Here is a 21,299-nt window from a genome sequence, read left to right on the forward strand (position 1 = left end):
AATTCCAACTACTGACACTGTTACTTTTTTTGAAATAATTTGTTCAAAAACATTCATATTTAAAAAATTCACAGGGGCCATAATGCAAAACTAAACTTCTAACTGTGTATTGCTACCAAAGATTTTAACAGTTCAATGCAAATCGTTGGCCAAAGTTTATAATCATGAAGATGAAATAATTTAGAAAAGCTGTAGTGTAATGGGGGTATATTTAAAAAGGCGTTTACAAATTTCGTGAATATACATGTACATTTATAAACAAGTAGAGCAGAACCATTTATTAGAACTTGAACTACATGAAAGAGTGAATTTGAATATATATGCTTTAGTCTCATATATATAGAAAATGAGAAATATAGCTTGACCACACAACTGCCTATTTTTTTATTTTATATGTTTTAGATATTATAAGATCTGAAATTAATAAGCAAATTGTTCCTTTATGATAATCGTGTACATTTTGTATTCTTTTTTGTATTAGATGGATTTGAATTACCTGACAGCTGTAGTTGATGAAATAGCTTTAGAAGGTTTAGAGGGTTTGTATCAAACAACTTTTCAGTATTTGCTAAATAGAAGGCCAAAAAAAAGTAGTTTTACTTTATTCCTGTTGAATAGTTTAAATAAAGTTAAATATATGACAAATTTCAATGAAACATCAAACAAACAAAATAACAGAAAATGTAAGAATCAGCTAGATTAAATTTGGATAATGCTGATAAATAATTTTTCCATGCAATTAATTGTTTTTTTTGGAAACAGAAATTGAAATACCTGTATGCAAATATATTAAAATGAATATTAGTACAAAATGTATGTTCCATCTGATAATTATGATGATATTTAAAAAAAAAAGAAGATATTAACTGTTTCTCTTAAACATAAGATAAAACTACTGATAGATGTCTTTGGGTTCTCTTTAATTCAAGTAAATGTCAAAGTACTTATTTTAATGAGAATTCTTTTAATATTTAAAAAAAATCAGCACTGATCTGTAAAAAAAGGACCATGACCAATATCACTGAATATCATACTAATGAAGATGTACCCCAACTTTCTTTTCACAATACAGGTATAACAGTGAACACACTATGGAAAAGACTTGCAAAAAGGCCTGGTTTTGTTATCAAACTTGATGAGAAATCTAAAGCGTTTCTATGGCGCCAGTTGACAACAGTATCTGAGTTTGTCTACTATGAGCTACCTGAACCTAGACCAGATTTAGACATCTTCAATCGAATGGACTTTGTTGACCCAGAGAGTGGACATATGGTAGAATTAAACCAGGTATAGTATAGTATTGTTTGATATAGAATGCCTGAAATTTAAGCTGAACTTTTCTTGCACAAGACTTACATTGTAACAACAGCTATAAAAGGTGTTCATTGTCATTATAGTAGGTTTTTTTTTCTCTCACAAATCTTCCTATTTAATTGAAAATTAATCCTGCTCTGTATGATAGACAACTTTAATCACTAGTTTGCCAAAATTTTATAAGATTCAAGGTGAACATCCAACATCCTCTGATATTTATATCTTTATGGAAATACACTTTTTAAAGAATTAAAATTAGTGCTTATATTAAGTCAAACTTAAAATGTGGATGAAATATTTGCAATCTTTATCTATCAGTGTGAGCCAAGACTATGTGTTGTTGAAAGCCAAACTTTTACCTAATTGTTTACTTTTTACACATTGTAACTCAGATGGAGAGTTGTCTCATATGCATTCATACTACATCTTCTTATTTCTATTAAGTCTTGAATTATTTCTGTTGCTGCAATGAAGTATGTATGACTTGTCCAAAGTGGTCAATAAATTGAACCTTCTTGTCCTGACAACAATGTAGTATTTGTCACTGGATGAAAAACTTCTATTCATCCAGCCATTGGGTTTATCTTTATTTAGGAAAGTAAGTTTTTGTAAGTTATATGTGATACTTAAATGAAAGTTTAAAAATTTTAGGCCTTTGAGGTAAGTCTTTTTGTTTGGTGGTTGAAGTTTTAGTACTTGAATGGTCTACCTTTTATAAAACATGGAGAATTATTGTATTAATTGTCTTTGCCTGGAGACCTATATCAGACTATTAACAATCCAATTTGCTGCAATACCTTTTTGATGATTGCTTTTATATTTAATCTTTGAGACATTAAACTTCTTGCTTTCTATTCAGTTTGTATTCCATGTTTGTGTTTTCATTCACAATATTTGCTTCTTGCTGCTCATGAAAAGAGGATGGGCAGAACATTTTAATCATTGGCGTTCAATCTGAATCAACATGACTTTGATCTTTATATATTGTTATTTGTGAATATAGGTAAGATACATATAGCTTTATTATGCAGCATATGATAATGCTGTAATAAAAAAAAAGTTTCAATTCTCACTTGGCTTTTTGAAAACAGCAATAAATATGAAACTTTTATTTTAGTTCTTGAATATTTAAAGTATAAAAACGGAGCTGTCTAGGATTTAGAATTTTAAGATAGAAATTTAGAAACTACAAATGTATTCTAGAAAAGGTTAAAGTATCAAACATGAACTGTTTAGCATAATAATACTTAGATAGAAAAACTAACGGCATGTATGTCATATTTATGGTAGGCAGGGATGAGAATAGAAGAATATTTTTTTTTTGCAAAATAGTATCAAAATAAAATGAGGATAAAGTTCTCAATAGTAGTAGAAAAGCAATATACACGTACTAATGATTTCAAATAATGATTCCAAAATCATTAACTTTTTTCCAGACCTCCACACAAGCTTAGAAATGTTTTCCAGTACGGTTTCTCTCTTTCACTACTGTTTATCTCATGACTTTTAGTTGATATGGAAGGAGCATCATCATGATCATATGATTTACCATAATTTCATTGTATCTGATCATCATGGCAGTTAAACAATGAAAATTAATTCTGTACCTTGTTAAAATAAGTCTGGTGCTAATTCACGATCAACATACAATTTTATAACTACAAAATAAGTTTTCTGGGGAAATTCACCTGAGAAATCAGGCAGTTATTTATTGTTCAGTCCCTGTCATAAAGCAGATGATGTAGAGTAGTGAAAAGTCCGGGATTGTTTTTAGATGATAATTATTTTTGATAATTTTTTATTATTTGTAAAATGTTAATACATGTATAATCAATGGCCTTGGAACATGTAACGTGTAATTTTAATTTTGCAAAATCTAAATTTAGATAATGAATTATATAGACTTCATCTTCTTACACAGGAAACACCAGACTCCTATCATTGTACCAATCAAACTGTATACAATACACACAATAAAATAAGGGCATACAAATCTGATATTTTTGTAGAACTGCTTTTTGCATATTTCACTGTTTGACTATAATTTCAGGATACTCACCACACAGAAGCTTACCCTGTCACCTGTATAAACCAGGACGGTGTGATTGGATCATGTTCTACATTTCATACAAGATATTCCGTTACTGATGAGATTGTTAGTGATGGCAAACTACTGATGTCGCTGGAGAAAGTTATTGAAAGGTAGGCAAGGAAACTTATAATAATTACCAATACTTACATATTAACATGATGGCATTACCAATACTTACATATTAACATGATGGCATTACCAATACTTACATATTAACATGATGGCATTACCACTACTTACATATTAACATGATGGCATTACCACTACTTACATATTAACATGATGGCATTACCACTACTTACATATTAACATGATGGCATTACCACTACTTACATATTAACATGATGGCATTACCACTACTTACATATTAACATGATGGCATTACCACTACTTACATATTAACATGATGGCATTACCACTACTTACATATTAACATGATGGCATTACCAATACTTACATATTATTGCGAAGCCTATCACAGTTTTCCACAGATTCACCTGCAAGTTACCTGTCGATTTAAACTTTTGTAAGTTCTATTGTCCCATCTAACAGATACAACAGGTATTGTTCTCTGTATAGTTTATTCACTGGGACCTTTAAATTTCTTCTAGGAGAAATATATCACTCATTGATTAATTTACCTGAACAAAAAATTCAACTGACAATGCTGGAAATATATGTACAAATAAGTATTTATAAAACTGCATATGATGTTGTATTTATTCAATCAATAACACATTTTCAATTTGTTTGATAGAAACACTGATTTAAAAATGAAAAGTTGATTTCTGATCAAATTTCAACATTTTACCTATTAAAATTTGCTATTTTTTAGTCTGTTCACAAATAAAAACTTAAAATGAAAATGTTTAAATAAAGGTCTTCATAAATGTATTCTTTATAACTGAAGAATCATGAAAAACATGCAGATTCTTTGAAACATAAATGCATGTAGTACTTAAAAAAAAATCAGAAATAAACTTTTTATAATTAGATCAGTGCTTATATTTATTGAACAGATTGAAAATATGTTATTGATATTGAATAAATACTGTATCACATGCAGTTTATGTGAGTTTATACATGTATTTCAATCAACAAAGAAGATATTTTTTTGGTCAAGCAAATTAATCAATGAGTGATAGATTTCTCCTAGAAGAAATTTAAATGTCCAAGTGAATAAACTTCACCAAGAACAATAGCTATTGTATTGATTCAATGGGACAGGAAAACTTTCAAAAGTTTAAATACCTTGGTAAAGAGCAGACGACTCTGTGGAAAACTTTCATTTGATTCGCTATAACATGATGGCATTACCACTACTTACATATTAACATGATGGCATTACCACTACTTACATATTAACATGATGGCATTACCAATACTTACATATCAACATGATGGCATTACCACTACTTACATATTAACATGATGGCATTACCACTACTTACATATTAACATGATGGCATTACCACTACTTACATATTAACATGATGGCATTACCACTACTTACATATTAACATGATGGCATTACCACTACTTACATATTAACATGATGGCATTACCAGTACTTACATATTAACATGATGGCATTACCAGTACTTACATATTAACATGATGGCATTACCACTACTTACATATTAACATGATGGCATTACCACTACTTACATATTAACATGATGGCATTCCCACTACTTACATATTAACATGATGGCATTCCCACTACTTACATATTAACATGATGGCATTCCCACTACTTACATATTAACATGATGGCATTACCACTACTTACATATTAACATGATGACATTACCACTACTTACTAATTAACATGATGGCATTACCACTACTTACATATTAACATGATGGCATTACCACTACTTACATATTAACATGATGGCATTACCACTACTTACATATTAACATGATGGCATTACCACTACTTACATATTAACATGATGGCATTACCACTACTTACATATTAACATGATGGCATTACCACTACTTTCATATTAACAAATACTGATGGCATTACCACTACTTACATATTAACATGATGGCATAACCACTACTTACATATTAACATGATGGCATAACCACTACTTACATATTAACATGATGGCATTACCACTACTTACATATTAACATGATGGCATTACCACTACTTACATATTGACATGATGGCATTACCACTACTTACATATTAACATGATGGCATAACCACTACTTACATATTAACATGATGGCATTACCACTACTTACATATTAACATGATGGCATTACCAATACTTACATAATAACATGATGGCATTACCAATACTTACATAATAACATGATGGCATTACCAATACTTACATATTAACATGATGGCATTACCACTACTTACATATTAACATGATGGCATTACCAATACTTACATATTAACATGATGGCATTACCACTACTTACATATTAACATGATGGCATAACCACTACTTACATATTAACATGATGGCATTACCACTACTTACATATTAACATGATGGCATTACCAATACTTACATAATAACATGATGGCATTACCAATACTTACATAATAACATGATGGCATTACCAATACTTACATATTAACATGATGGCATTACCACTACTTACATATTAACATGATGGCATTACCAATACTTACATATTAACATGATGGCATTACCACTACTTACATATTAACATGATGACATTACCACTACTTACATATTAACATGATGGCATTACCACTACTTACATATTAACATGATGGCATTACCAATACTTACATATTAACATGATGGCATTACCACTACTTACATATTAACATGATGGCATTACCACTACTTACATATTAACATGATGGCATTACCACTACTTACATATTAACATGATGGCATTACCACTACTTACATATTAACATGATGGCATTACCACTACTTACATATTAACATGATGGCATTACCACTACTTACATATTAACATGATGGCATTACCAATACTTACATATTAACATGATGGCATTACCAATAATAAACATGATGGCATTACCAATACTTACATATTAACATGATGGCATTACCAATACTTACATATTAACATGATGGCATTACCAATACTTACATATTAACATGATGGCATTACCAATACTTACATATTAACATGATGGCATTACCAATACTTACATATTAACATGATGGCATTACCACTACTTACATATTAACATGATGGCATTACCTCTACTTACATATAAACATGATGGCATTACCAATACTTACATATTAACATGATGGCATTACCACTACTTACATATTAACATGATGGCATTACCTCTACTTACATATAAACATGATGGCATTACCACTACTTACATATAAACATGATGGCATTACCACTACTTACATATTAACATGATGGCATTACCAATACTTACATATTTACATGATGGCATTACCACTACTTGCATATTAAATATTAACATGATGGCATTACCACTACTTACATATTAAATATTAACATGATGGCATTACCACTACTTACATATTAACATGATGGCATTACCACTACTTACATATTAACATGATGGCATTACCACTACTTACATATTAACATGATGGCATTACCACTACTTACATATTAACATGATGGCATTTTTTGGTGGTTTGCTGCCATATTAGTTTCAGGAAACTTTGAAAAAAAATTATTTTGGATTTATAAAATTTTCACACAACCTTTGTGTTGAAATTTTTTTTGTTCTGATATTGTTTTGGATTTATATTATTCATTTTCTTGATATTCCTACTATGTCTTAATTTCCCATCAGTTAGAGAACAGTACATAAGTTATTGAAAAAGCTCTCTTCATTCACAATTGAAATTTAACAAATTCAACGCAAAGTTTTTGCATTAATTTTAAATTTCCAGATAGAACCAATATCTGTCTGATGATGCCATTTATTGTTGTTAATCAAAAACCCAAACTTTTTAAAGAAAAAATCTTGCAAGAAGATATAAAAACTTTTTCCCCAGTCATTTATAAAGTATTTCTTTTTATTTCAACATTTTAAAACCACAAGCATTCATCTTGTGGCATAGGTTTTACTTGGATTCTGACAATGGTACCAAATTACCAATACCTTTGGTGGTTACCATTTTAGAGTTAATATGAGAGTTAGCCAGTTAGGTATAAAGTAAGTGATTTAGTAGTATTACCCTTTGTGGACTGTTCAGTAAAGAGGGTTTGTATAAAGATCGATTTATTGTAACCTTGTTCATCTATCCAAACTGTATATCTGCAGCTCTAATGACTTGACTTTCATGAAATATTCAGGAAAATTTCAGTTTCAAATGCTTTTGTCCACTTTTTCATACTACCTATATGACATTGACTTTCTGTATTAGTAAAATGGGCTAGAGTTTCTGAATTTCTTAACTCCTCTCAATCGCATTTTAAACTTTTTTTTTATTTGTTAATAGATTTGGAGAGAAGCTTGTTGTTGTTGCCTCACAAAGACAGAGAAATGAAGCTTTGTTGGGTAAAACTTTTGATCCCACCTATAGCTGGATAGACTCAACATACTGTGTTCTAGAGAGAATAGGAAGGTAATTGTATATTGTGAATTCTGTAATTTTTTGTCTATTTTATATAATCATGAAAATTACTAAAGATATTATTCGCAAAAAAATAAAACTCTCATTTTGAATTTTAAAAGCACTGATATGTTTATTTATATGCAGCAATTTTACCACAGTAAAGTTGTAATCTCTGTTGATCCACAAAATATCTGACTCAAAACATTTTGACTAATTTCCTAAGTTACACATATAATGGCAATTAAAACAATTTTGACTTTAGTGATTTCTAAAATAGCATTTAATATATAAAACATTTATATCACTTAGAGGTAGATACAGTGGAGAATTATCAGCTGGACCAGTCAGTTTAGAAGTCTTCAAGATGCCCAGTAAAACATTGTTTTATCATACAATTAAACTAGTCAGACTTGGAATCATTAAGAAACAGGTAAATTCAAGAATTCAGAAAGATCAGGCTATAAAACATTTATTAGCTACAATGAAATGGAAATTATGTACCCGTACATGGTTCTATAAAAAGACTATCAAATATAAGTGATACTTCTGTTATATGAGAGTTTCTGGCTGAGATTTGTAGTAAAGATAAATGATTTGAAAAGTAAATCTTTTGCCAACTTGATTTTAATTGATTTGCATTTTTTTATGCATTTTCTTTTATATGTTTAACGAAAGGGTGATCTTTGTTTCAAATTGATAAGAAGTAATTCAAAATAGCCATCTTTTGTCAACTTTTGTCATGTGTTTATCATTGTAGGATGTTAGTGTTTTATCCAAGTCTCATAAGCACTTGATGAGAAAGATGTTTCATCTGACCAGATTTTTTAAAGTTGTCAATTCAAAGAACTTCATAATAGCTTCACAAATAGCCACTTATTTACTGGAGAAACCAAATCATAGAGAAATTATATCCAAAACTAGAAACGACTTGGTAAGTGAAAATATCAGAATGGTGGCATTCTATCACAGAAGACATCACATTAATTTATAGCATTGTATTTGTAGATTTCAGTTTGTCCCCATGAAAAGAAGTATTTCTGCAAAATACCACAAGAGCAAATATGTATCACATATTAAAGCTATTTGTCTTTGTGAAACCAAATGGTCAATCTTATCAAAACTGCATCCAGTAATATTATGATTCTGAAATGTAAAATTATAGTTCCCATTTCAATGCCATTACTTTCCAGTAATACGGAACACTTTTCTCATATTAAGCACCAAGATATATGACAGTACACCAACAGAATGTTATGTATAAACTCAACCAAATTTAGATTTTATATTCCACAATATTTTACACATTGCAATATAAAGCACCAAAGTCATATTATTGGAGTTATCATTTTCAAAATTACACAGTAAAAAAACAAATCTAGTGGGGAATATGAGTTGTATTTATAAGCTTGTGCTGAAGAATATTTTGCAGCAATAATCATCAGTAATTATGCTGAATCTAAAATTCTAAAACTCATCAAAGTATATCCTATTTGAGAGACAAATATCATATACTGTCATACAACTTAATCTCGCGAGCGATTTATTTTCGCAATATTGGCGAGTAGAAATATAACGCGAATATAAATCGTCGCGAATATGTTTAACTTGGATCTTTACTTATCAAACTACATCAAGTAGATAAGAAAATTGTGAAATTAAGTAGCTGCGAAGTGGACAAGAAATCGTAAAACGCGAAATAAAAGTATCCAAGAAAATAAGTTGGTTTACAGTATTCTAGTTTGAATTCAAAATGTTTAAAATGAATAGAAAATTATGTTTATTTATCAATGGTATGATTTCTTTCTTATATGAAGAAAAATTTAATAGTGACTTTGGCAATGCTTCTAAGTTAATAACATTAGCTTACAATCCCCCTCTGATAGAAATGATATTTTCCGTATTATTGTCTAAATCTTTGAAATACTGGTTAAAATTATTGTTTTACTATCTTTTCAGCACATAGAAGAGAAATCCTTTAAGAAAGTATACAAAACTTACAAGAAAGTCTTCAAAACATATCTTATATTGTACAGAGAAATGTTTCCTGATGCCAAGGAGAGAGAATATATGACAAAGTAGGTTTATAGTTTTAGATAGTATTTAAGTCATTTTTTAAAACAGGTATTTGTAGTTTTGAAAGGCAATTTTCAATAGAAAGAAAAATACTAAAACTACAAATATGATTTTAACTGATGAGTTTTGCACCACCTGCAAAAGTTGGGGCATTATGTTTTCCAGTTTGTTATTCTATTGGTTTGTCCATTTATGGTTCATGTTTTGGTATAAGATGTTTTGGTATAAGGTAACTTAGCAATAAGTTGTGAACACATCAACTTGATACTTACTACAAATGATGATTATGATATGAAAGTCTTAAAAATATGCCAAATTAAGGGAGTTTATATGGTTCACTGATCAAGTTAAATAATAATATTATTAGTAGTAAGATACCCATTTTTAATGATTTCATTGACTAAAGTAACACAAATTCCATAAATATTGAATGTTGTTCAAATATTCTGTAGACTTGTACGTGAGATCAACAAAAACACAATTTTCCCTTCTTCAATCAAAGAAAAATCGTACCCAAAAAAATAAATGAATCCATATTACAATAAATTTAGAAATTATTGAGGGCATTTATTATTGCGACTTTGTCATTTTAGACTAAAATGCATTTTAATTTTTTCGATATTGAGGAAAAATCCTGTTTTAAATTCATGTAAAAAAAATATGCAAGTTTAAATTGTTATGATTATAACACTAAAGAATTTTTCATTATAATAAAAACCTTGCAAAAATTTCTGAATTTATAGAACATGTATATGAAAATACAGCTCAAAATAATATACCATATCAACTACCAAACCCCAGCTCATATGAACCAAAAAATTAACAATGACAAACAACAAAAAAAAAATGCTTATTCCAGATATCCTTGCTTTGTGAAGACACAATAAATGGTGTGATTAACCCTTTCCTCCATTGACATTTTTTTTTTTGGATACTTGATTCGCATAGATTTTTTTTTATAAAATGCTGAACTTATATACTTTAAAGTATTCAGGCATTGCGAAAAACAACTATTTCATCAAATAAATTTAAGTCAGATATTCCTATGATATTCCTTTTCATATTGGATACAAACTTTATTAAGTCAACTGCAGACACTTTGTAGTCAAAGTGTTTCAACTGAGGTACTACACACTACAAAAAAATTAACAATGACAAACAACAAAAAAAAATGCTTATTCCAGATATCCTTGCTTTGTGAAGACACAATAAATGGTGTGATTAACCCTTTCCTCCATTGACATTTTTTTTTTGGATACTTGATTCGCATAGATTTTTTTTTTATAAAATGCTGAACTTATACTTTAAAGTATTCAGGCATTGCGAAAAACAACTATTTCATCAAATAAATTTAAGTCAGATATTCCTATGATATTCCTTTTCATATTGGATACAAACTTTATTAAGTCAACTGCAGACACTTTGTAGTCAAAGTGTTTCAACTGAGGTACTACACAGTACACAGGGGTCAAAAGGCGTCATTATGGAGTAAGGGGGGTGGCGTCAAAAGGCGTCATTATGGAGGAAAGGTGGTTTTTTTTGTAACCACACAAACCTTCCTCTTATCCTATCATGCCAATATGTTATCAAAGTAAACACACAATAAAAAATCATCAACAGAATGATCACTTTACTTGAAGAATGAATTAAAGAAACAGCTCATGTTTCGGATAATAGAGTCAACTTGTGCTAGCTGTTATAGAAATCTTTTTTAAGGTAGTTGACCATTGAGTTAGGATCACAACAACTTTAAGCTTAGTTCACAGGTTAAGTAAATTGTAAATTATAAGCCAAAGTTCTGGTTTTAAGAATTTTTGGTTCACTGAACATTGCAATGCGATGCAGTGCCTAAGGGAACCTTATTCTAAAAGTCATATGAAACTTCAAATTAAAAAAAAATAATGCATTTGTTTTTATGCCCAATTTATGGGCATTATGTTTTCTGGTCTGTGCTTCCATCTATTCATCTGTCTGTCTGTTCGTCTGTCTGTCTGTCCAGCTTCAGGTTAAAATATTTGCTCAAGGTAGTTATTGATGAAGTTGAGGTCCAATCAACTTGAAACTTATTACGCATGTCCCCTATGATATGATCTTTCTGATTTTAATGCCAAATTAGAGTGTTGACCCCCAATTTCAGTGTCCACTGATCAAAGAAAATGATAGTGCAGATATGGCATCTGTGTACTATTCTATGTTTATAACTAAATTGCTAGTTTTTATTATAAAAACTTATGTACAGTCAAACCTGATTAAACCGGACCCTGAATAAACCGGTTTCCTGTCCATTCCGGCCGAAAATGAAAGTCCCACATTTTTCCATTCAAAGTCTTTGTTAAAATACCCTTTGTAAACCGGACCCTGTGTATTCCGAATTCCGGTCTAATTATGAAGTCCCAATACTCTTAAATACATTAACTATTACCTGTCAAAACCGGTTTTTCTAATTAATTTCAATGATCGATATGCAATCAAAACATATTTTTTATACGATATGGCTTTTCGTGATAATCAATTTGTCAGGTGTCAAACTGTGAACCTCCAATCGTAAAGTAGTGAGCTGTATTTTTTATTAAAACATTATAAACGTGTCAATTAAACGAAAAGACACACTGAATATAACTCGGATTGAACTTACGTTTTAACTTGGATAAACAAATTTAAATCCCGGAGTAAGAAATTCACATCGTAATTTCGAAATCCTGGGTTCCCTGTTGTAAACCCCTAAACAATTTAAATTACCTTGATAATGAAAAACACCCGGATGACAACAATCAATGGATATTGTACACTGTACAACAATGATTCGAAAGTGATGAAATTACGTTTGATAATATTCTGGCTTTTTAATCGGCCATTCCAACATTTCAAATTATTGATCATGGAAGTAAATCGAAACTCTTGTCTTACAATCCAAACAACACGAGCATTATGATGCAAATGCAAACAATGAAAAACGAAGTGAAAGTAATTTAATTTATCAGATATAATTTACAATCAAAGAGAACTTTTAAATGCAAAATATCGGACGTCACAAGTCATTAACTTCCGGTCAAAACGGAAACCTGAATAAACCGGCTCACTGTCCAAACCGGTCCTTTTTCATAGTCCCGTAGCCAGCCGGTTTATACAGGTTTTACTGTACATCTACTTTTTCCTCAAAATAATTCTATAAATTGTCCAAATTTGAAGAAGATTACTTTTTTTTAATTGCTTGCTTCTGTATGCAGTGTGACCTTTATCATGAAAATCCAGGGATCACAATATGATCCAATATGCAGGAATTGAAAACCGAACATAAACATCGCTCCCTAATCAAGATAAACTATATTTTTTGTACCTGTTATACACTTGCTTACCTAAATATCCATGCTCCTTGTTGATTGTTAACAAACTAGTGACAATCGTTAAACTTTGGCTTCAAAACACAACCATTAATAGCTGCAATATTTTCACATACAACACGTGAAATTGATTTGACAATTATAGAAAATTTATGTGAAAAAAATGATTAAATCATGCACAGAAGACTTAGTTTATGATATACGTATGCATTGGTTCAAGAATTGGATTAAAGTGATTTTTCACCAGTCACTCGTTTCATATGACTTTGATAAGATTTTACATACATTTTCTTTCAGGAACAAAATATCAGAAAAACATTTACGTGTAATTGAGTGTACTAGAATGCCAAGTTCTGCCAGTGATGAGGAATCTGATGATGAGGTTGGAGAAGAGGATGAGGAAACTGAGGGGGAGGACACAAAGAGAGGTAGCAATTATTTATAATATATCTATGGAGTTTTTAGAATGTTTTTGATGTTAGGAAAATGTGTATACCATATTACATGTATTAAGAAAATCAATATTTGGGTAAAATTTTCTGGTAATTATTAGAAAGCTAACCTATAATTTCTTATTTCATCATACACTCAAGAAAATTTAAAACATTTATTGATGAAGTGTCAGCATAATTTTATACAGCCACCTTTGCAAAACAATTTATTAATAATGTCCTATAGACTTTTGTATACTTCCACTCAAATGGTGAAATTTAAACTCAGTCTGTATTATACCATACAACCATACACATTTCTAAACTTGCATTTTGTTACACAAATCAAAAAAACCATCAGATTTTCTAGGAGTCATTAAGAATATTACTAATTTGTTAATTTTCAATGGAACTAGTCTAATTTATTTAAAAATTTGATAGAAATAAGTTATGAAATAAACAATAATAAAGTTGAATTTTTTTTCAGAGTTAAAGCCGTATGCTTATATCTACGAGAGACCTCTATTATGTCAAGGACTAATGGCAGTGGAATCTGCTGGACCACAGGGTGTAAACAGGGCTGAACTCACTAAGATGATGTGTCTAGATTACTACGATGGTAGAGCTATTTGTAAAGCTTTGATTAGGTCAGGGAGTGTTGTAGATGTTGTAGTGGACATGGGCAAGGTTAAAAGGATACAGTGAGTTGATGTTTGTTGAAGTCTTACATTTAAAAGCAACAATATATTGAGCAAATATCATTTTTAGCTCTCCTGGCCTAAAAGGCCATTTGAGCTTTTCTTATCACTTGGCGTCCGTCGTCGTCTGTTGTCGTTAACAATTTTTCAAACATCTTCTCCTCTGAAACTACTGAATGGATTTGGATGAAACTTAGCATGATTGTTTCTTAGATTATCCTGCACAAAGGGTGTGCTTTGATTTTTGATCCGTCAAAAAACATGGCCGCCGTTACTTAAAATAGAACATAGGGGTCAAATGCAGTTTTTGGCTTATATCTCAAAAACGAAAGCATTTAGAGCAAATAAGACATGGGATAAATATGTTCATTAGGTCAATATCTGTCAGCCCTGAAATTTTCAGATGAATCAAACAAACCATTGTTGGGTTGCTGCCACTTATTGGTAATTTTAAGGACATTTTGCAGTTTTGGGTCATTATCTTGAATATTATTATAGATAAAGATAAACTGTAAACAGCAAAAATGATCAGCAAAGTAAGATCTACAAATAAGTTAATATGACCAAAATTGTCAATTGACCCCTTAAGGGGTTATTGTCCTTTAATGACAATTTTTCACAATTTGTTCATCATATTTGCTAACTTTAAAAAATCTTCTCCTCTGAAACTACTGAATGGATTTGGATTAAACTTAGCATGATTGTTCCTTAGATTATCCTGCACAAAGTGTGTGCTTCGATTTTTGATCCGTCAAAAAACATGGCCGCCTTAACTTAAAATAGAACATAGGGGTCAAATGCAGTTTTTGGCTTATATCTCAAAAACAAAAGCATTTAGAGCAAATCTGAGATTGGGTTAAAATGTTCATTAGGTCTATATCTATCAGCCATGAAATTTTCAGATGAATCAAACAACCCATTGTTAGGTTGCAGCCACTTAATTGGTAATTTTATGGACATTTTGCAGTTTTGGGTCATTATCTTGATTATTATTATAGATAAAGATAAACTGTAAACAGCAAAAATGATCAGCAAAGTAAGATCTACAAATAAGTTAAATATGACCAAAATTATCAATTGACCCCTAAAGGGAGAAAGTTATTTTTTTTTTGCTTTTGAAGAAAATAGGACAATTCAAAGAACATTTAAATAATTGAAAAGCCAAAATAATCATTGATGATAGATTTAACCAAAAAAATTAAGGTGAGCGATTCAGGCTCTTGAGAGCCTCTTGTTTCAGTTTTTGGATAAAGATTGCATGATATGTTACTGACATGATTTCAAAATCTTCCAAGGCTTATCATTACCTTTTTGATACACAAAATATAGTGTATTATTCATTATATTCTTAACATCATATCCATGAAAATTTCCAGAAATTTATCAATGTTATATATGCAGCAAGATAACATTAAGTTCAATATTGATAAACATGAATTTGGATGTTGTACAATGTCTTGTGATGTAAAAGTAGTGGTACTATGTTAATTTGTGTAAAAGATGATCAATTATTTCCAGGTACATTGCTAAGAAATTTAAGGATGAAAGTAACGTTCTGCAGGAGTACTATTCAGAACAGGGTAAATTTCTGGAGTTGATTAAGAAAGAGGAACCTGAGGATGAATATGGCGAAGCAAGAATACATGATAGTAAGTAGGATATTCAATTGGTCAAATTAATGTGGCCAAAATATATATGGAGAACATTTGATAAAGAGAAAATCTTCATAAACATGTTGGTGTTAAAAATCAAAAATAATACTTGCAATTACTGAAAGCTAGTTCTATTTTTTTTTTGGAATAGATTGGAAATTTCTTTCAGACCAAAATATTAATCAGTACACATCCAACGGATTTTTTGTGACAACATCATGTTATGCAGTTTAAGAAAAGCTTGACTTGATGCAATAACAAAAATATAAGTTAAGGCAGTATGTAGGGGTTTAAAAACCTGAATATCAATACATGTCAAGTTATGTTTTAAACTATGGAAAGTAACATCAATGGTCATACGGTAAACCAATTGTTACTTCAGTCCTTTTACAATAATAGTAGGTTCACATAAGCTCAATTTATATAAATGTCTACGTTTAAATAAAAAGTTTTACACATTAAATGTGTTTTTGCATAAAAAAAAATTGCTTGTTAAAAATATAGACAAACTATCTAAGTGAAATTGCATTTAAAGATTACTGGCTTTTCATATTCTACATAATATGTCAAAAAATTTGCACTGGAATTTTACATATTGTTTTCAGTTCTTGTATTATACCATATTAATTTTGTGACAGCTGCAGAAATTTCTCAGGATGAACTACCGGGGAATCAGAGCATGTCTACAGAAATGTTAACAAGTATACCCATTATAAAACAAGAGATAATAATGGATGAATCAACTGATAATATTGAAAGCATTATGGAAGGAATAAATTCATCTTCCCAAGAAATATCAGAAGTATCAATGGGAAGCAGTTTCCTGGATGATGTGTCAGAATTTCCACATATCAAATCAGAGCAGGATATGTATGGTTCTCCTAATGTTAGGAGGAAATTCCAGAAGAAGGGTAAGAATATTAGGTTTCTGGTAAGTTTTTCTGTCTTAGGGCAGAATGCAAATTTTGATATGATACACAATCAATAACACCTGGTTGGAAGTAAGACCCCGTTCACACTAGGACATTTTTATCGATTTAAACTAGACCGGTTCTCTTTAGATCGGTTCAAGGGTTAATGTGAACGCATTGAATCGATCTTCAATCGATCTAAACTAAAACCCCAAAAGAGGTAGTTTAGTTTGAATCGATCTAAAGTAAACCGATCTTACTTTAGATGTGAACGCATAGATCGGTTTAAACTAGTACGATTGAATCGAAAATAATGTATGCGCATGTGTAACGGTAAAACTATCTCAGAGGTTTGTTGTTTAACCCATAATTCTCTGTTAAAAGACCTTTAAAAGAAACTGAAAACATAAATTGTCTTCGCCGTAGCATAGATTTGCGAAATCTATGTCTTCTTTTCTTATGTTGATTTTTGTTTTTTTGTAGGAGCCGCAGTATTTCCGGCGTCGTGTTGTAACTTCGTTGCTACAGTTATTTTTTTCAAAATTAAACGGAAAACTGCAATAACACCAGTATCAAAATTTTAACTAGTGATTCAAGAGAAACAATAACTTTATTCAATTTTTCCCCAAGTGTGTGTATCAGTGTATCAACACATGAATTTGATAAATCATTTCTTTTTAAACACAGTGCTTACAGTTTTACGGGCAAAAAGGTTAGATTGATTGCGTTTTTAATTGTAGTGTGAACGCAGTGGTCCAGATTAGACCGATAGAGATCGTTATGATTAAAGATAATGTGAACGCTTTACTGGTTTTATTTAGATTGATTCAGATTAGATCGATTAAAAAAAAGGCTAGTGTGAACTGGGTCTAACACTGTAAAAATATAATGCTCTTTGAATTTATGTTTTTCAAGTTTTTTTGTATAAAAAATGTGTTGGCCACAATAAAATTTTATAAATATAAAGATAGTGACCTCTAAAAAAAAGAAAATAAGAGTGTTTTTTTCATTTACATTAAGAAATGATGGAACATTTCTGATGATAATGTTGAAGTCAGGAATTTCTTTATCAGCTTCTTACTCAAGTGGTCGTTTTAACCATACATTCACCTACATCAACATAAATGTAGAATAATTGTGATTTCTGTTGTTTCTTTTACAAGTACCAAAAATGCTTAATTAGCTTTTGATTTTCATATTTGATTTGCAAATAGTATACAATCAAAACTTTCTTTTCTAGAGAGCATACAGACAGGGAAGCATTTTAAAAGAATGTCCTGGTTACTGGAGGCAATCAGAGATGCTAAATTGATAGAGAATGTCTTCCATTTGATAAAGGTGAGTTTTTGAGTTCCATCCCTTTTCATTGGCCCATTAACCAAATCTCTTTAGAAACTATTATGTATGTATTTGTCTAATTACTGCAAGTTTGAAATTCATGCAGATTCAGAAGGTTACAAATTACGTTTATGTCACAGTTGAGGATGGAGGATTTTGAAAAAGAGGGGTCCCCTAGAGTAGGAATGTATGTTGAACTTTGTGTGAAAAACATTCCAAACTTACATTGCATATTTTTATACTTTTTCTTTATTATTTTACAGAATTTAAGAGCAAAGGAAAAAGCAGAAGGAAGTTCCTTTCAGATTGATAAGAAAACACTTAATACTCTTCTACACATTCTAGTGAAACAGGGAAAAGTGAGATGCATCAAAACTATCATTGGTACAGGAGATAATACTAAATTAGTAAGTAAAAAATCAACTGTCAAATAAATTATATATGATACTTATGTTAGTGAATTTTGTAATTTCAACTTTAAAATAGACATAAATGTAAATCTAAAACAAAATGTTCAATTTTATTTGAAAGTTATGCCAAATATCATTTCAAAATTCAGATGTATTAAATACATTTTTTATATTTATTATATTTTGATCAAAACACATAATGCATAATCATGATAATATACAAAGGTATATGAATTATTCTTTACAGTGCAGATAATACAATTACAGATAATTGTAATAAGTTAATTTTAACAATTTTACAATGACTAATTCTTAGGTACCAGTCTTGTATTACAACTCCAGTTTCTGGTGCATGTCAAAACATGGAGGGAAACAAAATAGTGCATTTTTTCTGATTTTTTTTCTGAACTCAATTTTTTATGTTTGATTATAGATTTATGCTGTCAGAGTTGAAACATATCTATAGATTTAAAAAAAATCTTGCATCTTTTGGGGGATATCAATCCAGGAAAGTGGAAGGATATCATATTCACTGGAAGTGGTGCAGCCTAGTAAAAACAGCAAACAAAAAGTAGAAAAAAAATGTTTTGACTTCAGGATTACGTAACTTGTGGCATGACCCACTTTTTTTTCTTGATTAAATCACAATTTCACATAAGTACATACATGATATAAACATTGAATTTTTTTTTCTATGTAGCATTTTATTTTTTTTATTTTCAAAGATCAGCTGTTTTGCATGTAAGCCTATGGAGCGGTCAATTACAAGACTGCAACCTGCAGAACAGTTTGAGTTTTCTGCTGCAAACTGATTTGTCTATGTTTTGTTTTATTTCTATAGTAAAATTTTGAAGCAGAAAAGAAATTGAAACATAGAAAAGAAATTGATACATGTATAATATATTCTAAAATGTTGATGATCTGACATATTTCTTTCAAGTTCCTTGTATTTAAATATTGTAGTTGCAGTTTTATTGTGATCCTAGTATACAACCTACAGACAATATTGTTAAGAGTGCTATAGAACAAGCCAAATTAAAGTCCTTCAGTGTATCTAAAGAAAGTCTGAAAAACTCTCACAAGAAAAAAACTCCAGTCGCTAAGAAACCATGCAAGGTAGGATAGTATTTATTTTAATGTCATTATACCCACATCCTAGCGGAGAAAACATTATTCAATTTTACCCTTGTTTATCTGTATGTTAGTCCTTATGTATTTCCCAAAGTTGGTTTCCATTCTCTTATTTTTGTATGCCTCAACCAAATGTTATGAAACTTATACACAATGCTTATTACAACAAAAATCAAATCAAGTACAAATTTTTATATCATGATATACAAACGGGGGCATCATGTGTGTCCCATGGATACATTCTACATTTATTTGTTGCTGTTTCACTGCATTTTCTGCAACCTTCTGGAACCACCAACCTTCAGCTCTACTCATGACTCACTTTTTCTTCACTAAGCAATGATTGGATAATTTGACTAAATATGCATAGGTCTTAACAAACAGTTAGTCTCATGTTATATTTAGTTGAATATTATAGGAATTTCTTACAAGTAATGCTTAGTAATCTTTTTACAGGACTTACTGGAAGGTTTGCCTGACAGTGCCAGGGAAAGTATTTGCAAACTTCATGAGTTTAAAAGTAAACTGAAATCTACAGATATGATCTATGATAAAGTAAGTGCATTATTTATATAGCACCAGTAATTATTGAATTAAGTATTCTTCTTCTCAAAAATGTCAAATATTATAATGATAGTGGTCAATTTGTATTAGAACTCCAGACTATGAAGAAATGTATGTACTTTTATACTTTCTGATATAATTTGACTTTAAGGTCATTATTGCATGTTAAGTCCTACAATAACCTAACAGCTATGAGGTTGGGTATTTTTTTTTTTTAAAGTGGAAGTGGAAGAGTATTTTAACACATTGCTAAAAGGACCAAATTGTAGAATAAGGGAATTGGTTGGGGTTTTTCCATATGTCATTCTTAAATAATTGCTAGTATGGTTAGTTTTGGAGAGTTTGGAGATAGACAATTATAAGGTTGTGGACGTGTTCTTCTCTATTTCTTGGTTTGTTTGATCGTGTTGTCCATTAGTAAAAATTCACCAAAATGATGTAAAAATTTCTTACGATTCTCTGAGTTTCCTATTGTGATATTGTGAAAAAAAGGCTATAGTGGTAGAATCTTTATTTAGCATATTAATACATGCCTTCAATATATTAAGTGGACTTTGCCTAAATTTGTTGTTGTACAGTCGATTCCACTTAATTGCATACCGCTTAATAGCATAATTCGGTTAATTGCATAGTTTTCTCCTGCACAAAACCATTTTCCATTCATCTAATGTTAAATTGTCCGGTTATATGCATAGCTCTACAAGTGGCCTTTCGGTTTATTGCATAGAAAATTATTGCCGTCTAGATATGCT

The 21,299-nt window shown here is 30.3% G+C and overlaps 1 protein-coding gene across 1 annotated transcript in view; it reads left to right on the forward strand.

Moving 5' to 3' along the window:
• Positions 1–21,299, forward strand: part of LOC134726487 (general transcription factor 3C polypeptide 1-like) — a 231,918-nt gene that overhangs the window by 215 nt on the left and 210,404 nt on the right. The window contains exons 2-16 of the mRNA XM_063590895.1: positions 482–539; positions 1,073–1,287; positions 3,365–3,516; positions 7,882–8,007; positions 8,308–8,428; positions 8,756–8,929; positions 9,955–10,073; positions 13,710–13,840; positions 14,331–14,544; positions 16,060–16,190; positions 16,832–17,104; positions 18,345–18,442; positions 18,706–18,849; positions 19,816–19,968; positions 20,440–20,538. Of these exons, the coding sequence (XP_063446965.1) occupies positions 482–539; positions 1,073–1,287; positions 3,365–3,516; positions 7,882–8,007; positions 8,308–8,428; positions 8,756–8,929; positions 9,955–10,073; positions 13,710–13,840; positions 14,331–14,544; positions 16,060–16,190; positions 16,832–17,104; positions 18,345–18,442; positions 18,706–18,849; positions 19,816–19,968; positions 20,440–20,538 (2,208 nt within the window). The remainder of the gene's footprint in view (positions 1–481; positions 540–1,072; positions 1,288–3,364; positions 3,517–7,881; positions 8,008–8,307; positions 8,429–8,755; positions 8,930–9,954; positions 10,074–13,709; positions 13,841–14,330; positions 14,545–16,059; positions 16,191–16,831; positions 17,105–18,344; positions 18,443–18,705; positions 18,850–19,815; positions 19,969–20,439; positions 20,539–21,299) is intronic.

This window comes from Mytilus trossulus, chromosome 1 (genome assembly GCF_036588685.1).
Source record: "Mytilus trossulus isolate FHL-02 chromosome 1, PNRI_Mtr1.1.1.hap1, whole genome shotgun sequence".
In the NCBI taxonomy this organism is placed as follows: Eukaryota; Metazoa; Mollusca; class Bivalvia; order Mytilida; family Mytilidae; genus Mytilus; species Mytilus trossulus.